An 18682-nucleotide genomic window follows, 5' to 3' on the forward strand; every position below is an offset into this window, starting at 1 on the left:
CACTCTATGGCTACGAAGTCCAAGCCTTTATAGACAGATAGCAGAAGTAATGCCATTGAATATTGTATGACTATGTCAAAGGGGCATTCAAGTGGCGACTCAACTTGGCCCAACTGATTAGTTCAAGTTGACCCAAGTAGCAGTTCGTGAAGTCTAGTCCAGCAAAGTAAAGTCATTGTATGACCATGTCAAACTAGCATTAAAGTGAGGCTCAACTTGGCCCAACCAAACGATTTGTCATGCCTTTCAAAGGTCAACGTTAAAATGTATGTTTCCAATTGTCAACCATTTAGGATCTCAACTTTCGAAAGGTAGGTCTCCACATGTGACATATTTTGCATGGTAAGGAAACATTCTCACCTCCTCTTCCTCGTGAAAATTTCAGAAAGAGTTTTCTTATGAACCCCATATACGCAAACACCACAACAATAGACTCCCATCTCGTGTTCCTATGGTCGGTGAACCTTTGTCACCTACTACACATTCTGGTCATGTATTTATGTTTGCCATGCCCACCGTGAGTGCTCAAACATGCACACACCCCTCCCTAATAGAATCGTGGTACCTTTTTCTCCCCTTATCTATCGAACATTCGATTGTTTGATCACCTCAAGTCTATATCATAGCCTTGTCACAAGATTTTGCTATGGTATAGTCTCATTTATTTGTACTATAATGACACCATTTGGCTAATTATGATTACAGAAAAAAACTTGAAGATCTATGTGTGCAATGAGCTTACCTATTCCATTAAATGTCCTTTCTATTGGGCCAAACTATGGAGTGTGATGTGTTGTTCTAAGCATTAGAGCATGCTGACTATCTAGTCTTGACCCATTCTTCTAGATTTTTTAAAGATTGCATTAAGACAATTGCATTGTTTTCAACCTTTGCGTTTTTGAAAATTGATAAACGAGTCAACGCTCTCCATGCATGGACATAGGAGACTTGTGGTTGACGACGTCAACTGAGTGCAACTTGCTGCTGGAAGATGTCTGACACGTTCCGAAGGTTCGGTTGAACCTAATATCAGCCGGTCGGTTAGATGATGAAGGCTACACGGGTAGCATCCGGAACAGAGTCATGAAGTTCAGCAAAGGGAGGCTGATTGTGGCTCGAGCCCGAAATATCAACACCTTGTACCTGATGCATGCCCCGATATACCGGGAAGAATTGAACGTGGTATCCAACATTGCCGGTGTGTTGTGGCACAAGATGTTGGGTCACATGAGGCAGAAAAGGATGCATCGACTTGCCGAAGATAACCTCATACCAGAGGTGAAAGACGTGCAGCTTGAGAGGTGCACCGACAGTTTGGTCGGAAAGCAGAACGAAACCTCTTTCCGGTCGAGACCACCAACAAGACGGAGAGAACCACTAGAGCTTGTGCATACCGATGTATGCCAAGTGGACACGAAGTCACATGCCAGATCACAATACTTCGTGACATTCATAGATGACCACAGCCGGAAACTATGGGTCTCACCGCTGAAGACGAAGGACTAGGTATTATCCGTCTTCAAGAAATTCCACGCAAGAGTGGAAAGGGAAACCAACCAGAAGCTAAAGGCGGTTCGAGTGGACAATGGACACGAATACCGAGGGCAATTCGAGGAGTACTACCGGTCGAAGGGAATACAACTCGAATATACCATGCCGAAGACACCGGAGTTGAACGGGTCGGCTAAAACGGTGAATTGGACTTTTAAAATGGAGAGAGTCTGGATCATCCTGGCACATGCTAAGTTGTCCAAGATTTTTTGGGCTGAGGCGTTGACGACGGCGACCTACACGATAAATCAATCACCCTGAGCACCCTTCGACAGAGACACATCACAGAGAGTATGGACCGGTAAAGACGTGTCTTACCAGCATCTGAAGGAGTTCGGTTGTATAAAAGTGTATAAAAGTGCTCTCTAAGCACATGGTTAGTACACAGAAATTGAGAGTATTCTTTTGAATTGAGTTTATGTTCTGTTCTCTCTCTCTCTGTGTCTGTCTCTCATGCGTACGCGTACTCTCTGTGTGTTGAGTTTTCCTTTCATCTTCTGTTGCTATCCGACTGAGCTAGTTTGTCAAACTTTTCTGCATGTTTACTTGGACAATCCCAAACAATTCACAATCACACCATCGATTTTGGTGAGCTGTTTAAAAATATAGCCTTAGAATGTTTTGAAGCGCAAGCATACTAAATTCTCAATGGACAATGCATTAATGTTTGCCCCATATGAACACGAACCTTAAGATCCTTGTTACTTATCTAAGGAGGCTTGATAGTTTATTGTCCTATTTTTCACATGCAACATTTTTCATTTCTATAGATCGACGTCCCACCACATTTTACTTTAGCTCGTGTGTTGAGCGAACAAGCTCAACCGAATCAATACATCTTCTTGACTGATGAAGGTGAACCAGAGTGCTATGATGAAGCCATTGTCAACGAGCATAGAGAGAAATGGTTGAGCGTGATGCAAGATGAGATGGACTCCTTGCACAAAACTACACCTATGACCTAGTAGAATTACCAAAAGCTAAGAGAGCACTCAGGAACAAATGGTTCTATAAGGTGAAGACTGGAGAAGTCGACAACGCACCTAGTTATAAAGCCCGCATAGTGGTGAAGGGGTTCGAACAGAAAACGGGTGTCAACTTTGACGACATATTCACACCAGCCGTGAAGATGACAAACGTTCTGAGCATAGCCGCCAGCATGGACTTGGAGATCAAACAGTTGGATGTCAAGACAACATTCTTGCACGGGGAGCTGGATGAAGAGATCTACATGCAGCAGCCCGAAGGCTTTGTGGAGAAAGGGAAAGAGAACCTTGTGTGTCAATTGAAGAAAAGCTTGTATGGCCTGAAACAAGCTCCACGCCAATGGTACAAGAAGTTTGAATCTTTCACCTTGTACTCAAGCCAATCCATGTCAGGGTACGTGATGACCTATGTAGGGGGAGCAGTGCCGTGGCAGTCACGACTGCAGAAGTCTGTGGCCTTGTCGATCACAAAGGCAGAGTACATGGCAGCGGTAGAGGCTGGCAAAGAGTTGATTTGGATGAGAAATGTTCTCAACGAGTTGGGGATGAAGCAAAGGGATTTCTTGCTTCATTGTGATAGCCAAAGTGCCATACACCTAGCCAAGAACATTGCGTATCACTCCCGGACCAAGCATATATAGAGAAGGCATCACTAGTTGCAGGAGAAAGTCGAAAAAGGAGAGTTTATCCTCGTGAAGAACCATACTGACAACAATGGATCTGACATGCTTACAAAGAACCTACCGATGGACTTGTCGACTACAAAGGCAGAATACATGGTAGTAGTAGAGGCCGGCAAAGAGTTGATTTGGATGAGAAATTTTCTCAGTGAATTGGGGATGAAGCAAAGGGAGTTCTTCCTTCATTGTGATAGCCAAAGTGCCCTACACCTAGCCAAGAACGTTGTGTATCACTCCCAGACCAAGCATATATAGAGAAGGTATCACTAGTTGCGGGAGAAAGTCGAAAAAGGAGAGTTTATCCTCGAAAAGATCCATACTGACAACAATGGATCCGACATTCTTACAAAGAACCTACCGATGGACAGACTTAGAGCCTGTCAACAGAGGACGGGACTAACGGACTCCTTCCCACAAGAGTGAAGGGGGAATTTGTTAGGAATATTTCACTCCAGTGGGAGGATCCGACTACCCAAATAGAGACGACAGTCGAGGACAGGGATTAGCTGACTAGTCAGGCCAAGTGCCGACAGTCGACTGATTAATAAGACTATTATTATTATTAGGTAACAATAATGGCCATGATTGTAAATAGCCCATATTGTGTATGAATATAAATACACCTAGGGCAAAAGTAGTGTGTGTGCCTCTATTGCGTAAGTGAGCATAGAACAGTAGTGTGTAAAAAAGTGAGAGTGAGAAATAGAGCGGCACCATAGCTAAGTGAGTGTGGACATCAAGGGCCCTGTGCGACTGATACACTCAGTTTCAGAGTGTTGTATTGTGTGATCTCACCTTGTACTTCTCTCTGTATAGTGTAATCTCTATTCCTCCGTGTGGTTTTTCCCATTTAGGGTTTCCACGTAATTACTATGTACTGTGCATTCGCTGTTTTTCCCGGTTTCCATGCTCATTGTGTATTTCAGAATCGGTTGTCCTCAGAAATCATAGGGATCGAATCCCATCACCAATGGCTAGCCCCAACGATCATCTTTTGCCTATATAAAGAGGATTATCCTTCATTTATATTCAATGTCTCATTCACTACTTTAGCTCTAAGAGCGTGTAGTACTCACTTTCCCATAATTGTTTTTTGGGAGTTGTCTCGACTGAGTCCCGAACTTGTCTAAACTTTTCATTTTTGGTTTGTCCCAAATTGGGATTGTTGTAAGCTTTGTCACTATAATATAATATATAGTGATTTGGTGTCAGGACCTTTTTTCCACTCGCATTGTCTTGTGTCTTCAGACCCCCATGAAATAGGGGCATAACAATCTCATCTATTCTGGATGTCATATTGAACTAGGATAAATAGGATTTTCAATGAATACTTGAGAGAAAACCACAGACAACAAAGATGAAAAAGATAATAGGAGGACTACAATGTGTGTTGAGTATGTATTTGTTAACAATGCACCGTTCTTTGTTTCTATTGTTGCTACAAGTACAAACCACCAATTTAAACTTCCTATATATCGTTTCGAAGCTCTCACGAAGGGTTTCCAAGCTTTTCTCTATGAAAAATTGCTTCATTCATATCTGAGACCACAACAGTAAAAACAAGCTCTCTTGTATAACTAATGGAAGGAGTTTTTTTTTGGAAAAAATAAAAAACAAACTCTCTTCTTCTTTTTCTTCATCTCTTTGTTCTCTCTCTTTTCTCAAAAAATACAGTTAATTAGTAAATGTTTGTGAAAAATAATGTAATGGTGCCAAAATTGAGTGTTGGAGTGAATGGGACATGTTGAATCGCCAATAGGCAAGACGAAGACTCCACGGAGGAAAGAATTTCTAGTTAGTCCAATAAATAAAATTAGGGCGTTAGTGCTCCCATCGAACTTTTGACGTCTCTCTCTCTATCTCTCATTGTATCATGATTCATGGATATCATAAATTTGAGAGAAGCCTACTTTAATCCTCATCTTCTATTGGACACTAATAATAATATTCCGAGTCGCGACCATTTGTCTTTATCTTGTTGGTCAAAAAGGGGCATCAAAAATTATAATCAATTGCCCTCCAAGTTGAGTCAATTGGGTTGGGCCACTTGAGCATCCATTTTTAATGCTAAATTGGACATGGTCATAATGCTTTCCTTGACTTTCTATATATCTGCCGTATACCATCCCATTCTTACCACGACAAGTAGAAGACATCACAATCGGTTGGGTAGGGCCATGTTGAGCCTCCTCTTCAATGCTACTTTGACATTGTCATACAATATCCAATGACTCTACTAACTCTGACCTCCATATAAACGCTTAGTTCTTCTCTTGTAAGGAGCAGTTATTCATCTCTTGTTTCTGGAACCAAATATTTCAGGTCAGGTCCTCCTCAAAACCTGGGTTATGGGAAACGGTAGGGAAGACTCTCCGAAGCTCAAGAGCATCCTAACAACCGAAATTAGGGATCCTGAAATTTGGTCAGTTGGTGATGAATACATTATTTGGTCAATAATCAGTGGATAGTGATTATTATTTTTCACTACCTTCATACATGTTATTAATGTTTCATTATAATTTCATAATTAGGGATTGGGAAAATCGTCACCGACAAGTGGCGATGGCGTGCTTGGTCGCAGGCGTGTGTGAGCTAGAGAATGACCGAAAACACCGAGGTGGGCAGCTACTTCCATCTGATGTGGACACCGAGACCGCCATGTGGTGGACACATTTCGGTTACGAACTGGAGGAGATGCTTGTAGACAATTCTGAGAACGGTAATCCTACTATTTTTGGGGCGGTTTACAGTAGGAAGCTACGCCATGCTCCAACCGGCACGGTGGCCATCGTGGTCGCATTCCGCGGCACAATGATGCGAACGATAGATTGGGCGGCGAATCTTATGACATATTTGGGAAGGTTAGAATTGCACCCACGGTTCAGGGAGGGGCTTCATGTGGTTGAGAGAGCGGTAGAAGAGGTGGGGTGGGAGAGGGTTTGTGTGACGGGTCACTCGAAAGGGGCGGCCATAGGATTGCTGGTAGGGCGTGCCATGGCAGAGAAGGGAAAGCTAATAGAAGCGCATCTCTTCAATCCACCAAACCTTACCCTACGAAACGGTAGGCTGTTAGGATGGATACCTGCGCTAGGCCTTCCGGACTGGGCTGCCGGTACAGTGGAGCTCTTACACGAGATCGCCTCTCGGGCATTGACCGCCATCACTCAAAAGGCAGAGGTAGTGGAAGAAGAGAGGAGACGGTTTCAGTTGCTGAGCGCATGGCAGCCGATCCTGTACGTCCACGAGCAAGATCCCATATGCTCCGCCTACATCACTTACTTTGACGGTGCCCGGTTGTGTAGAATCATGAGCATACCACATTCCATACGCCAGAGCATTCTGTCGATGGTTGGTGTAGATTCAAAGCCGCGCCATCTCATCCCGTGCGCGAAGCTCGTAATACATAAGCGCGGCATCAAAGAGGCTCGCAATTTGAGGCATTGGTATGCCATCCACCCTTCTGATACGCAGAAGTTTGACGCCCGTCGGATCCATGTGGATGATGGAGACAACAATGCTAAGCTAAACACTATGGCTACCGCTTATATCCTAATTGTACTAGGTTCCCTCCTCTATTTCTGCTACTCTGTGCTATCATAATTGTATTTGGGTGTCTCTCAATGTGTGCGCGCTCACCCGATCGCTCGTGTATTAATTAATTGTACTATAGAAGGGCTTTGCTTCCAGTTAATTGTACGAATTCTTTAGAGTATCGTTGAGCATGACATAATGTTTGATCATGCACGCTCTAGCTCATTAATGGCCACTAAATGAATGATATAGGATTTTACCCTTTTTATGTTAGATTCAAATTATTCCCAAGTCCATGAACTATATATCTACTATCACTTCTAAACATATATGTAGCCTATAGGTTTGAGCAAAAGCGGCCCATGTTTTAGCTTTTTGGCTATGGAACTTCCTCATCTTGAGACAAGATCACTTCACAAGAACCCTTCTCATGGAAATCATGGCCATGGAAAGGATTGTGGAATACATGCTTTAAGGAAATTATTTAATCCATAGTATGAACCTTAGGTACCATACGTGCATTCGCATTCGCATTCGAGAATGTCTCAATCTTCGAATATGATAAACACCCTCGAAGTATAATAAATACTATACTTTTGTATTCGTAATTTATTATAAGGTAAATTTTCTTTTAAAGTAAGAAAGTTAAGGTAAAAAGTGTAAAAAAGAAACATACGAATGTTTTGATAACATACGCGTTCGTTTTCAAACGTGTGGAAAAGAATATTTGCCGATGCATTCGAGTATATTAGGTACTATGAGATTTTAATCTATCTTAAAGTTCACAAGTTCGAGACTTAACTCGGCAAAAACAACCATTACGAAGTATCTTTTGCCTCTTCCATTGCCACTTGCAGATAGAGGCACGGTGCTTATTCGGCACAAGTGATGTACACTTCACAACAACGTTTCAGACATTATACTACATATGTTGCACGTAACTATAAACCACATTCTTCATCGAACTGGAAAATTGCACACATCAACACATATTAGAGCCCATCCCATTGTCTACCATCTAAATCATTGCTTCCATGTGAGTAAGTTCACAGTTACTACAACATAAGATGGGAGCTTTGGGGCACATGTGATGAGAGTAGTCGACTTTGCCCTAAACAAGTTCAACGGTATCACACTACCATATAATGCTTTACCTTTGATCACATTCCACTGTGTTCTCCACTCATCTTCAACCAAAACCACTTCCTAGAATGAATTTCTCTCAAACTCACAATGTTCAATTTGCCCTAAACAAGTTTGGGAGTCAAGGATCATTCTTTAATACAATGCTTTGACTTTTATCACATTCTAACTATAATTTCCATATACATCTTCAACTAGACTCAATCCTTGAATTAATTTCTCACAATCACAATGTGCACTCTCAAACCATGTTGCACCTAACTATAAAACCATATTCTTCGCAGAAAGAGGAAACCGCATACATTAGTACACGTTTGAGCCCAATCTGTTGCCTTCCATTCGAACCATTGCTTCCACGTGACTTAGCTCACATGCATTGCAATATGAGACGAGGTGTTGGGGCACAACTAATAATAATGGTCAACTATGCACATTTTGCCCTAAATAAGTTGGAGAGTCTATATATCACAATTTGATACAATGCTCTACCTTTGATCATATTCAACCATGTTGTCCACACATCTTCGACCAAGCCCACTCCTTGCACAAATTTCTCGCACAACCTCAATGTACACTCTCGATTGCAACATTTATTGGTAGAGTTCTTGGACATAAAGAGTAGCTACTCACTTTCACACTTATCACGTGACCTCTGAATACGATAATATAATCTATCTTTCCCTCATCTATCTATCTCTCAAAATGATGGTTTACATAACATCATCAATATCAGAAGTTTAGAAGAAGCCTAAAAATAAGTCAAACTCTGATGATATTAATTATATCTTAACAAATTGGCCCTTCAATGACAAACACAAGTTCATGATAGTAGTAGTTAGCCAAACCACCACAAAATGGAAATTAGTTTCAATGAACGAGTTGAGACAAACACAAGTATTTACTTGATACAATGATTGTACATGATGACAAATCATGAAAAACAAAGAAGCATTGATGATGTAATCAAAAACCATACACCCAAAATAGTTTGTCTAACATTATAAAGAATCATCATTCTCAAGGTTTGCAGCAATATCCAAGAGGCACCATTACATATTTGCAGTAGTAACTAAGCATTAAGAAGTCCAAGTTATTAAGTGAACATGAAATGCATGGTTATTAAATATTTATGAACCCCATTGATTTGTTCATCGTCATGCGTTGTCCACGAATTCTATACAGCTTTTATGTATGCATGTGCCATTAAGCCATAAGCAACAACATTTCACTTGCAAAGTTTTCTCGAGACTATATCAATTAATTTGGGCAACTATTCCCAAGCATTCATAAATGCCTTCCTTTTTGGAAAAGGAAAAATAATCTCTTCAAGCAACCTGTTAAATTTTTACTCTTTCGTGTCCAATGTGTCGGTTGAGAAAAGGATGTTCCCAGTTAGAAGTGATTCTTTATCTAGAGGATTAAGAACAAAGGAAAATGAGTTAGAGAAAAAAATTTAAAAGAAGAATAAACCTGTTCATAATAACACACGGTATGCTTGTTATGCAAGGTGAATTACCTGTCAATGCAAGGCAAGCTGTCTCCCTTCTTACATATCTGGCTAAATTCTGTTAGAAAAACACACAAAGTTTCAAAAACCTCCCAAGACACAATGAATTCGATAATTTTGACAATCATAATGTTATAAGTGACAGCCATATTTGAAAATTTTCAAAATGTACTCCTGTATGATTGCTGAAACGCCATATGTTTAGATTATTTAATCCAGATATGCTAAGGATCACATAGTACTTAAAATGCTAACTAAACAGTACATCACGGATTAATCAGGATTTGAGCACTAATCAAGGCATTTGGTTCAATGCCAAGAATCAGAAAGCTTACTCAAGTAGCATGCTAATTAAGACATTTGGTCATGGCATCTTTTAACCCATTTCTCAGGCTGGTTAATACAATTTTTTAATCTTTGTAATTTAAACACAAATATATACAATCTCACATTATTGGCAGTAATTAGGAAGGTACTTTTCAAAGGAGCAGCGAAAAGTTACAATTCCAATACAAAACGACGATTTTACAGCATGTTAGGTCCTACTTCATTTCCAGTTTCTTGTCAGGAGAAGACTTTTATTATGGTTCTTGTGTTCTACAATATCTCTTCAAACTTTGAGAGCTTCCATAGCCGTCAGATCTAAATCAGGCTGAGTTTCATTTCAACTCATCTTACAAGTGGCCAATGTTTGAGGGGTAGCATCATTAACTTCACATAATTCCTGAAGATTTAGTCACTTGAAACGAGACCCCATATCAATAGAAGGAATTCAAAATGCATGCAGAACATTCGTTCTCTTCTCGACTGGCTCATTAACGGATGTTCAAAGAGTATATTTTGCCTTTTCTAAAACAAGAAGGATTATATGAATGTTTGGAAATAGCTGCCTAAACAATTGACAGCCTCGAGGCTGAGAAAAAATTGCAAGAGAAACTTCTTTCCAGTAGCTTAGTCACACACACACACATAAAGTTGTACAGAATGCGTGGGAAAAGAATGATGAACAAATTGATGGAGTTCATAAGTAATCTAATAACCAAGCATTTCATATTTACACAAATATCTCAGATTTCATCAAGCATAGTTAATGCAAACAGAAACGTATCAGATCCTCCAGAACTGTTTTGCAGTGTTTCTGAGGTTCTCCAAAACATGTTTATGTAACAAAACTTTGGAATATGGAGTCATTATGATGTTGGCATAAATTATTTGGACATTTGGATGTCATACACATTATTGATACTTAAGACTTTCATGATTTACCATAATGCATAAGTTCGTTCCAGTAAATAATTGTGTTCATAGCTCAACTTGATCACAAAACTTGTTTCCAGATTGAGCCACCACCATATGTCAACAGAAAACGCTCCAGCTCACAAACCTTGAAGGAACACCGATGCATGCACGATGCGTGCTCATTGAAGTTAGTGTCTAGGTGTGTCTCAGTGACAAGTGATTGATCATTTGTAATGGTATCCTTTTCTTTTGAGAAAAACAGGGTTGTGTATAAGCTGCATCAGAATTAGGAGTTCGCAATGGCTCGCCTTGAGCCTAAATTTTTAAACATTTGGCGGTACAGTTTAGGTGTATTTCAGTGACAAGTGATTGATCATTTGTAATGACATCCTTTTCTTTTGAGAAAAACGGGGTTGTATATAAGCTGCATCAGAATTAGGAGTCCGCAATGGCTTGGCTCAAGCCTAAATTTTTAAACGTTTGGCGGTACAGTTTGGCTCGGTTCAGGCTTGAGCTTCCCAAACCGGTTATCCTCAAAGTTGCCAAGCGACCTAATCCTCATGAGTGTAGATATACATACAAATACCCAAATTTCAGCAAGATTAGTAGACTTGACTACACTATCAAGTCAATCCCAGACTACATTGTTTATTGAGTATGGTAGTTACTATTGACTGCCAAATAAGATAGTTGGTTCCAGATCTTTTGGGCAGAACCAGAGAACACGGAGAAGTTGAAGGCCAAAATGAGGACATAAATCCATGAACCATGAGTAGAGCGAGATCCCAAGGGCTGATGAGAAAACCAAGAAGGAAAGTAGGACACATTTTGAATTGTAATGGAAGGGTCAGAATTTTGAGCTCTGATGCCATGAAAGAATAAGTTGATGAGAAGGTACAATACTTGTAGAAAACAGATCAGATAGAGGAAGACAAGAAAACAAGAGAAAGCCCTCAATGATTGAGAATGAACAGAGGCACAGGTACAATACTAATTGATGGGGAAAGAATGTGGCTATATTTATAGAGTCGCACCTAATATATTCACACAACTCTCTCAAAAGCTTTTTTTTATTTGGCTGAAAGGGGAGGTGAGAATTTATGTTGGCAATGCTGCTAGCTCATAGTTGTGCCCTGCATCTTCAAACAGGATTTGAATCATCTTGTAGCTCTAAGTGTATTACTCAAACCTGAACAATTGACAATTGCAGACTTTGTTGATACTATATCGTCTTTATCAAATACCTGTTAAAATGCATATCACTCAAGCCAGTTTTTCTAGTTCTAAGCTTCCAGGTCACACGGTATCGCGGAAATCCGTGTGCATGTCTTGGATCGGGGCGGGACCATCAGGGTCTTGAACAAAGGAGCCGGTCGAGAGAGTGAGAAAGAGATGATTATCCGGATCACGCGCAGGATACCTTTGCCAGCACACGGGGACAGGCACGTGAACCGATCTGGGCCGGTCACCGGATGCAGGATGATGGGCACACGGGCTCAGATACTCGGAAAACACACATAGGCTGAAAGAAGCAAAGACGTGAATGTGACAAAGCTTCGAGCTCTCAACACACGTACACAGACACTAGTGAGCCTCTGATCGGGAGCACACAGGATTCCAGCACGAACAGAGGCCTCACGACAGTATATCAAAACTACAGAACAGAGATCCCGAAAACACAGAAGACAATCGAAAACCTGCAGGGCTCAAACTGATAGCATTTTTGCCTCCAAAACAATGGATGCCAATTTAGATCCGTATCTCCCCTTTTATAGCACAAAGGAAAGACGGTTACATCAGCATTGATGACAGCCGTTCCTGTCAGCAATCCCTCACAAGATTCACTCCCATCATATCCTATTATTCCCCTCTTTTTGTGGGATCCTTAAAGTACCGAATAACTATCTTTGTCTAATACATATATGTTTATGTACATAAGCCCTAGTTCGTGTGCATCCTTGCACACCCCTGTTCACGCGCATCCGGCTCTCTTTTCTCTTATGGCCGGAAAATCAGATTGTAAAGCCCTTGCTTACATCACAGAGTTAATATAAAGTCTTTGTAACAAACTTTGAACTTTAACTTATCAAACTATGGTATAACCTAACCTGAGCAGGTACTGCCAGTATTCCAACAGGCATCGGTTCATCATTCTCTGCAAACATATTCCTGCAAACAGAACAAGATCATGTATTTCATCATCTTGAGTATGGTTTGCAGCATGTACAACAGATTATTCAACTATATTTTCCCAAAATAATTGCATCAAAACATTCTCACAATCAGGCTCTACATAGAATAATCTCAAAGAGCCATCTGATCTGTTTATTCACTAGGAATTAAGTGTGCTCTCCTACCTCCAAAGGGCTTTAGCAAGCTCATCTCTAGCAGCCTCAGGCTTCATGGCTGTATCATATGCAACTACAGACCCATAGAATATCTTCTCAAGTTCTTTCATCCATTTTGAAAACAGCATTTTCACCTGTCTTGAAACAACAAATATTGTGGTTAGGGCCCTAATTTATGGAAAACAAAGAAGGTATAGTATAAACAGATTTGGATTGTGGCTACGAACCCCTGCTGCCACTACACGTCTTTCTAGGTCTTCATTATAAACTTCATACAAGGCTTGCCCAAAATCTGACCCATCCTTTTCTTCTGATCGAAGCCTGACCAAGCACATCCATACGTGTAGTACCAGCATAGCATGTGTTGTTCGAAAACATTTTTCTAAACCAAATGCTGTTAATCACCAAAAAATACTTTATTTAGCAATGCACTAGTATACTTCATCACAAACTTGGCTAGGATTCTTACAGAGGGAGCTTCATGACTTAACTCTAAAACCAAGGGGAGTATGCTATTATGACATGATAAAAGAAGATATATTAAACTAATGTACAAACAGGACAGCATGAGGAGCAAAAACTGCAAAAATATGATGACTTCAATAAATGAGCTGTGAGAGAAAACACAATGCATTTATAATAACATCTACATGGAGCCAACAAGTTGAGCTATGGGATCAAGCCAATACTTTAAGGATTTACATTGCACTTGCCAACAGCATGAAATAAAAAAAAAGATAAAATGCAAAATACTAATAATATCTATCACTACTTTTCTGATTTTAGGACTTGAACTCGTTTGTAATTACGTATGTAGATTTGGTATCTCTGGCACAGTGATTCCCTCTCTTTTTCCAGTAAAAAGAGACTATACTATACATCCAAAAGGATACACAAATAGGTACATGCTCACATGAACATTGCAGGGTTCTCCGTGGATCACCAAGAAAACAAGCCTTATACTAACTCTCTCTCTCTCTCTCTCTCTCTCTCTCTCTCTCTATCCATTTAGTTCCCAAAGGCCAAGTTCAACCTCCAAAGAATATTAATATATGGCCTGCCTACATCATCAACCATGACATAGCAAAATTCTTGAGCCCAAGGGTCACCAATCACCTTCAGACAGAGTGTAGAAAACATACATTTTCTTTGGTTCCATATCTCATATTTGAACTCCGAAATGATAGTAAAACTTAGGTATCTATCTATGTCAAGAATGTTAACTTAGGGTTCCCCTGGATCATCAGCCATGACCTATCCCTTAGACATCTTTCTCTCCCGACCACAATGTGGAGTCTCCAGTGCAGTGGTAAAATTCTTGAACTGGAGAGTCGTTAATCACCTTCAGACACACTACATGAAACCATTTCCTTTGGTTCCATATCTCACATTCAAATTCTGTGAATAATAATAAAACCTAGTAATCTATATATGTCATGAAATATAACATACTTTCATAAAGTGTAGGATTCTCAATGTGTCGTGTGATACGCAAGTGTAGAGTTCGAGCTCCCCTCAAGAACCTGCTGTATCGGTGATAGAATCCCATAAGGCGAAGAGCAAATCCAGTTAGTCCTGCTGGCTGGCGCTCCACAACTCGTAATTTGGAATCAAGAGGGAGGGTGAGAGATTGGGGATGTGAGGAGAAAAAAAGCTTGTTGGAGGATCCCTACAACATCAACATTAACAAAAAGTCAATGGTACTTTCGAAAGGAAAAATGGCTATTTTCTCAATAAAACATAAAGGAAATGGTAGATTACGTTTATTTCAAGAAAAGAAGAAAGAAATCACAATGACTTTCCAGAAAATGAAGAAAAGAGTAAAATGCCCAATTTTTCAAAATGGAAACTTTTCTCTAAACAACGTAAAATGGAAGACGTTCTCAAGAAAACGTGAGAGAACAATAAATAAGTAAATAAAAAGAGGAGCAAATGTCTAGTATTTCCAATAAAGAAGAAGACAATTGTAAAAAGAAGGATATCTACAAAATAAAATAAGAAGGAAATAAAACGAGAAAGAGGAATGAGAAAAGCAATGCAAAAGAGGACAGAAAAGAGAAGCAGAGGGAACATGCCTGAGTTTCCAGGTTGTGTGTGCTTTGAGCTTCTTGTTGTTGAACGGAAGAAGAAGCAGAAGAATGGAATCTGACGGCCTGCAGAGCATTGAGATTGCGGCGCGAAGATATCTTGGCCCATCTCAAAAGCATTGCTTTCCGTCTGTGTGTGTGTGTGTACCTGTAAACAGCGATGGAGTGTACGTACTCTTCTTCTTCTTCTTCTTCTTCTTCTTATTCTTCCTCTTCTTCTTCTTCTTAATGTATGTAATAAGAGGATGATGATGATGATTATGGATTCTGATGATGATGATGATGTACATACATAGATCTACATAATACTGTATACATACGTATGTGTGTATGTACGTACGTATGTATGTATGTATATGTACATGACTCAATAATGTGTATGTGTGTTTGGTGTGTGTTGTTTTGGATGTGTTTCAATTTGCACCACGAACATACCTTTGTTTGTTTTGCTTGTTTGCATGTGCCATGGACCCTTGAGCCAAAAAACAGCACAACCAAGTCTCCACTTTGACTTCCATTGATCTAAGGCTATGCGTCCCATCCATTCTTCTTCCCGGACTCAAATTGAAAACACGACATTTACTCATTATCAGCACACGATCACAAACTTTACCACCACGCCATTATTCGGATTATAGTAAGATGAAATCACGAACCTCTGAAAATAATTCGGCACTTGGCAATCGCCGACAACAACAATGTTAAAAATATCCAATATGGTATTTCATGCAAAGCTTTGAAATTGTGGTTTAACATGTAATTTGTTATTTAGTTACTAAAATTGGGTATAACATTTGAGCTTTTAGACTTACACATGCCCTTTGCAATAACGCTTCCTCATTTTGAACTATAATTGCTACATAAAGTAATTCAAGGGCAAAGTGTTAAAAAGGCCGACACACACTATTGGGGAATTTGGTCCCTCTGGATGGGAAGGGCATAAGTCGGATCGAGAGAGAGTGACCATCAGTCAACCCGTCCGGATCAAGTTCCGGATACATGCAACAACAATCGGCGAGGAGTTGGCTGTCTAACTAGGAGCCGAATAGGAAGTTCGAATCAGAATGGTCGTCGGTCGATTGGCTGAGGGCAAATCTAATGAGAGTCGACCAGTAGCCAACTGGCCATTAGCCGAATCAAATGAAAGTTGATCGGCTCGTAACAGATCCAGATTGTGGCCAATTCGGCCAAATCGGGTTCATCCGGTTTGGACTATATTTGTAAATAGCCAATACTTGTGTATTAGTATAAATACACCTAGGGCTAACATATGTATAGTGTGAAATCATCCAAGAAGTACTCTTTGCCGCCATCCGATCGAAGACAACGTACATGTCGGCCCGTGGCTTTCTTGACTTCATTCTTGAATGTTTAGAAGTGTCCAAACACTTCGCTCTTTTGCCGCATCGGGTAGATCCAAGTGTGCCTAGAGAAGTCATCGATGAAGAGCACGTAGTATCGGCATCCGCCGAATGTAGCCGTCTGTACTGGTCCCCATACATCGAAATGGACTATGTTGAGTAGACCTTTGCTCACATTCCGCTCTTTCGGGAATGAGTGTCGGTGTTGCTTGCCAAATTGGCACGCTTCGCATACACCTTCAATCCCCTTCTCTTTGAATGTCGGGAGTCGGATGACGACTCCTTTCAATTTCATTGCTTTGAGTTTGTTGAGATTGATGTGGCCGATTCGCTTATGCCATAGCTCTATGTCGGAGTTGGCTTTCGTGCTTTCATCTCGTGTGAATCGAGAATGAACATCCGGCCCTCTATTCTTCTGCGTGCGATGATTCGGCCTTCTTTTTCGATGAAGCACCCTTCTTGGTCGAATCGTACTTGCATCCCTTGCTCAACCATTTGGGCGACCGAGACCAAATTCTTCGTGATGGTGGGAAGATGCAAGACATTTTTAATGTATGTTTGCTTACCTCTTTCGAACGGAACATTGCCGATGTGCCGAATCGGGTGTGTAATGTCATCTCCGGTTTCGACATAACCGGGTCGCTCCGGCTCTCGAAGTTCAAGAAACCATTCTTTATGGGATTTCATATGATTTGAGGCTCCGTGTTGAAGCGACAAGCTCAACTGGAGCCGGGTCAGCTGAATAAGCCTGAGCCGGCAAGCGAGACGGATCGGTAAGCCGGCAAGCAACAGATCCGGTGAGCTGGGGAGCCAGTTAGTCGGGTCCAATCGATAACCGGAAGCCTAGTATTAGTTTAGACTACTAGGCAATTATAGTCTCGTAGTAAGTGTCAGAAGCTCGTGTGAGCATTGAAGGACGCAGTACTTTTGTCAATCCCATGAGGACTTGTATAAATAGTGCTACTGAGCACAATTGTAAATGAGAGAGGCATATATCGTTTTTTGAATATAGCTTTTATGTTCTGCTCTCTCTGTCTCTCCCGCGTACTCTGTGTATTCCCTACTTTCTTTATTTCTAACGCTTCCGCAAGTAATCGTTTACATGGTATCAGAGCGCGAGGGTTGAGAACCTCCTCTGCAACTGACGAACGCTTGACAACAAACCCTAGTAGGTCGTAAAACAACAGACAAAGAAGTGATGGATAGAGGGATGGCTAGCTCGCTCCCTGTGGAGAAACTCGACAGATCCAACTATGCATCTTGGTCATATAAGATGCACCAGTACCTACTTGGGCATGGCTACTGGAGTTTCGTCGAAGGAGCCAACGAAACAGAACCTGATGCGGCACATAAGGACTTCCCAGTGTGGGAACAATCGGCAATCAGAGTGATGTACTGCTTCGTGTCCAATGTCGGAGACCAGTTGTTGGGCCACATCCGAGACGCCAAGACGCCAAAGGAGGCTTGGGGGAACCTGAAGAAGGTGTTCGCCGCGAGCACAACAGCCCGGAAGCTGCAACTCTGACAGGAGTTGAGCAATGTCCGACGGAAGGACATGTCGGTGGCGGACTACACAGCCCGAATCAAAGAGATTTGTGACTCGCTTGCATCTATCAACGTTACCGTAGAGAAAGACGAGATGGTACAGGTCTGTCTTGGGGGCCTAGCGTCGAAGTTCAGAGCGTTCCTAATGGCGGTGTGTACAAGGGAGAATACGCCATCATTTTTCGACTTACAGTCAATGCTCCTTGTAGAGGAGAACCACGCCGGTGCGTCAACTAGCGCACCCACTGACAGCCGGATGTTGTACACAGAGGCGGATCGGTCCCATGGGCGTGGTGGACGAGGCGGGTCGGCACGCAATGAAGGCAGCCGGCAAGAGCAAGGACAAAGGCACAGAGAACGTGCCGACAGCAGTTCCGGGACCTCCACAGACAGGGGGAGTCAAGGCGGTGCCGGAGGCCGGCGAGACAAATCTGCAACGGAATGTTGGTATTGTGGCCAAAAGGGTCGCGGGTTGGCACGCAATGAAGGCAGCTGGCAAGAGCAAGGACAAAGGCACAGAGAACGTGCCGACAACAGTTCCAGGACCTCCACAGACAGGGGGAGTCAAGGCGGTGCCGGAGGCCGGCGAGACCAATCTGCAACGGAATGTTGGTAATGTGGCCAAAAGGGCCATAGAGAAAGCGAGTGTTGGAGAAAACGCGCTGATTCGGACAAATCCGGATCCGGCAAGGCCGACAAGGATG

At 41.5% G+C, this 18682-nt stretch overlaps 2 protein-coding genes across 2 annotated transcripts; one reads left to right on the forward strand and one right to left on the reverse strand.

The window, feature by feature from the left end:
• The first annotated feature begins 5512 nt into the window (after positions 1-5512).
• LOC147866330 (GDSL esterase/lipase At4g10955-like) lies at positions 5513-6817 on the forward strand. Its single transcript, XM_087316742.1, has 2 exons — positions 5513-5639; positions 5749-6817. Exons 1-2 carry the CDS (start codon positions 5566-5568, stop codon positions 6815-6817), a joined length of 1143 nt encoding a protein of 380 aa, XP_087172868.1. The 5' UTR covers positions 5513-5565.
• Positions 6818-8989: 2172 nt separating this feature from the next.
• LOC147866331 (uncharacterized) lies at positions 8990-14677 on the reverse strand. The gene is made up of 6 exons (XM_087316695.1): positions 14438-14677; positions 13213-13379; positions 12995-13119; positions 12746-12806; positions 9408-9456; positions 8990-9301 (listed from the first exon to the last, which is right to left on the reverse strand). The coding sequence occupies exons 1-6, from the start codon at positions 14532-14534 to the stop codon at positions 9237-9239; spliced, it is 564 nt and encodes a 187-aa protein (XP_087172821.1). The 5' UTR covers positions 14535-14677; the 3' UTR covers positions 8990-9236.
• Between the last annotated feature and the right edge of the window lie 4005 nt (positions 14678-18682).

This window comes from Azolla caroliniana, unplaced genomic scaffold (genome assembly GCF_043228905.1).
Source record: "Azolla caroliniana isolate FFs.n. ecotype wild unplaced genomic scaffold, voAzoCaro1.0.p SCAF_3, whole genome shotgun sequence".
NCBI classification, from domain to species: domain Eukaryota; kingdom Viridiplantae; phylum Streptophyta; class Polypodiopsida; order Salviniales; family Salviniaceae; genus Azolla; species Azolla caroliniana.

Coding starts and splice junctions, on each gene's coding strand:
- LOC147866331 (XM_087316695.1), bottom strand. CDS start 14,534: ATGGGATTCTATCACCGATACAGCAGGTTCTTGAGGGGAGCTCGAACT. Junction 13,120..13,212: donor GACGTGTAGTGGCAGCAGGG/GTTCGTAGCCAC, acceptor GTTTCAAGACAG/GTGAAAATGCTGTTTTCAAA. Junction 9,457..12,745: donor TACTGGCAGTACCTGCTCAG/GTTAGGTTATAC, acceptor TTTTTCTAACAG/AATTTAGCCAGATATGTAAG.
- LOC147866330 (XM_087316742.1), top strand. CDS start 5,566: ATGGGAAACGGTAGGGAAGACTCTCCGAAGCTCAAGAGCATCCTAACA. Junction 5,640..5,748: donor ATTAGGGATCCTGAAATTTG/GTCAGTTGGTGA, acceptor TTTCATAATTAG/GGATTGGGAAAATCGTCACC.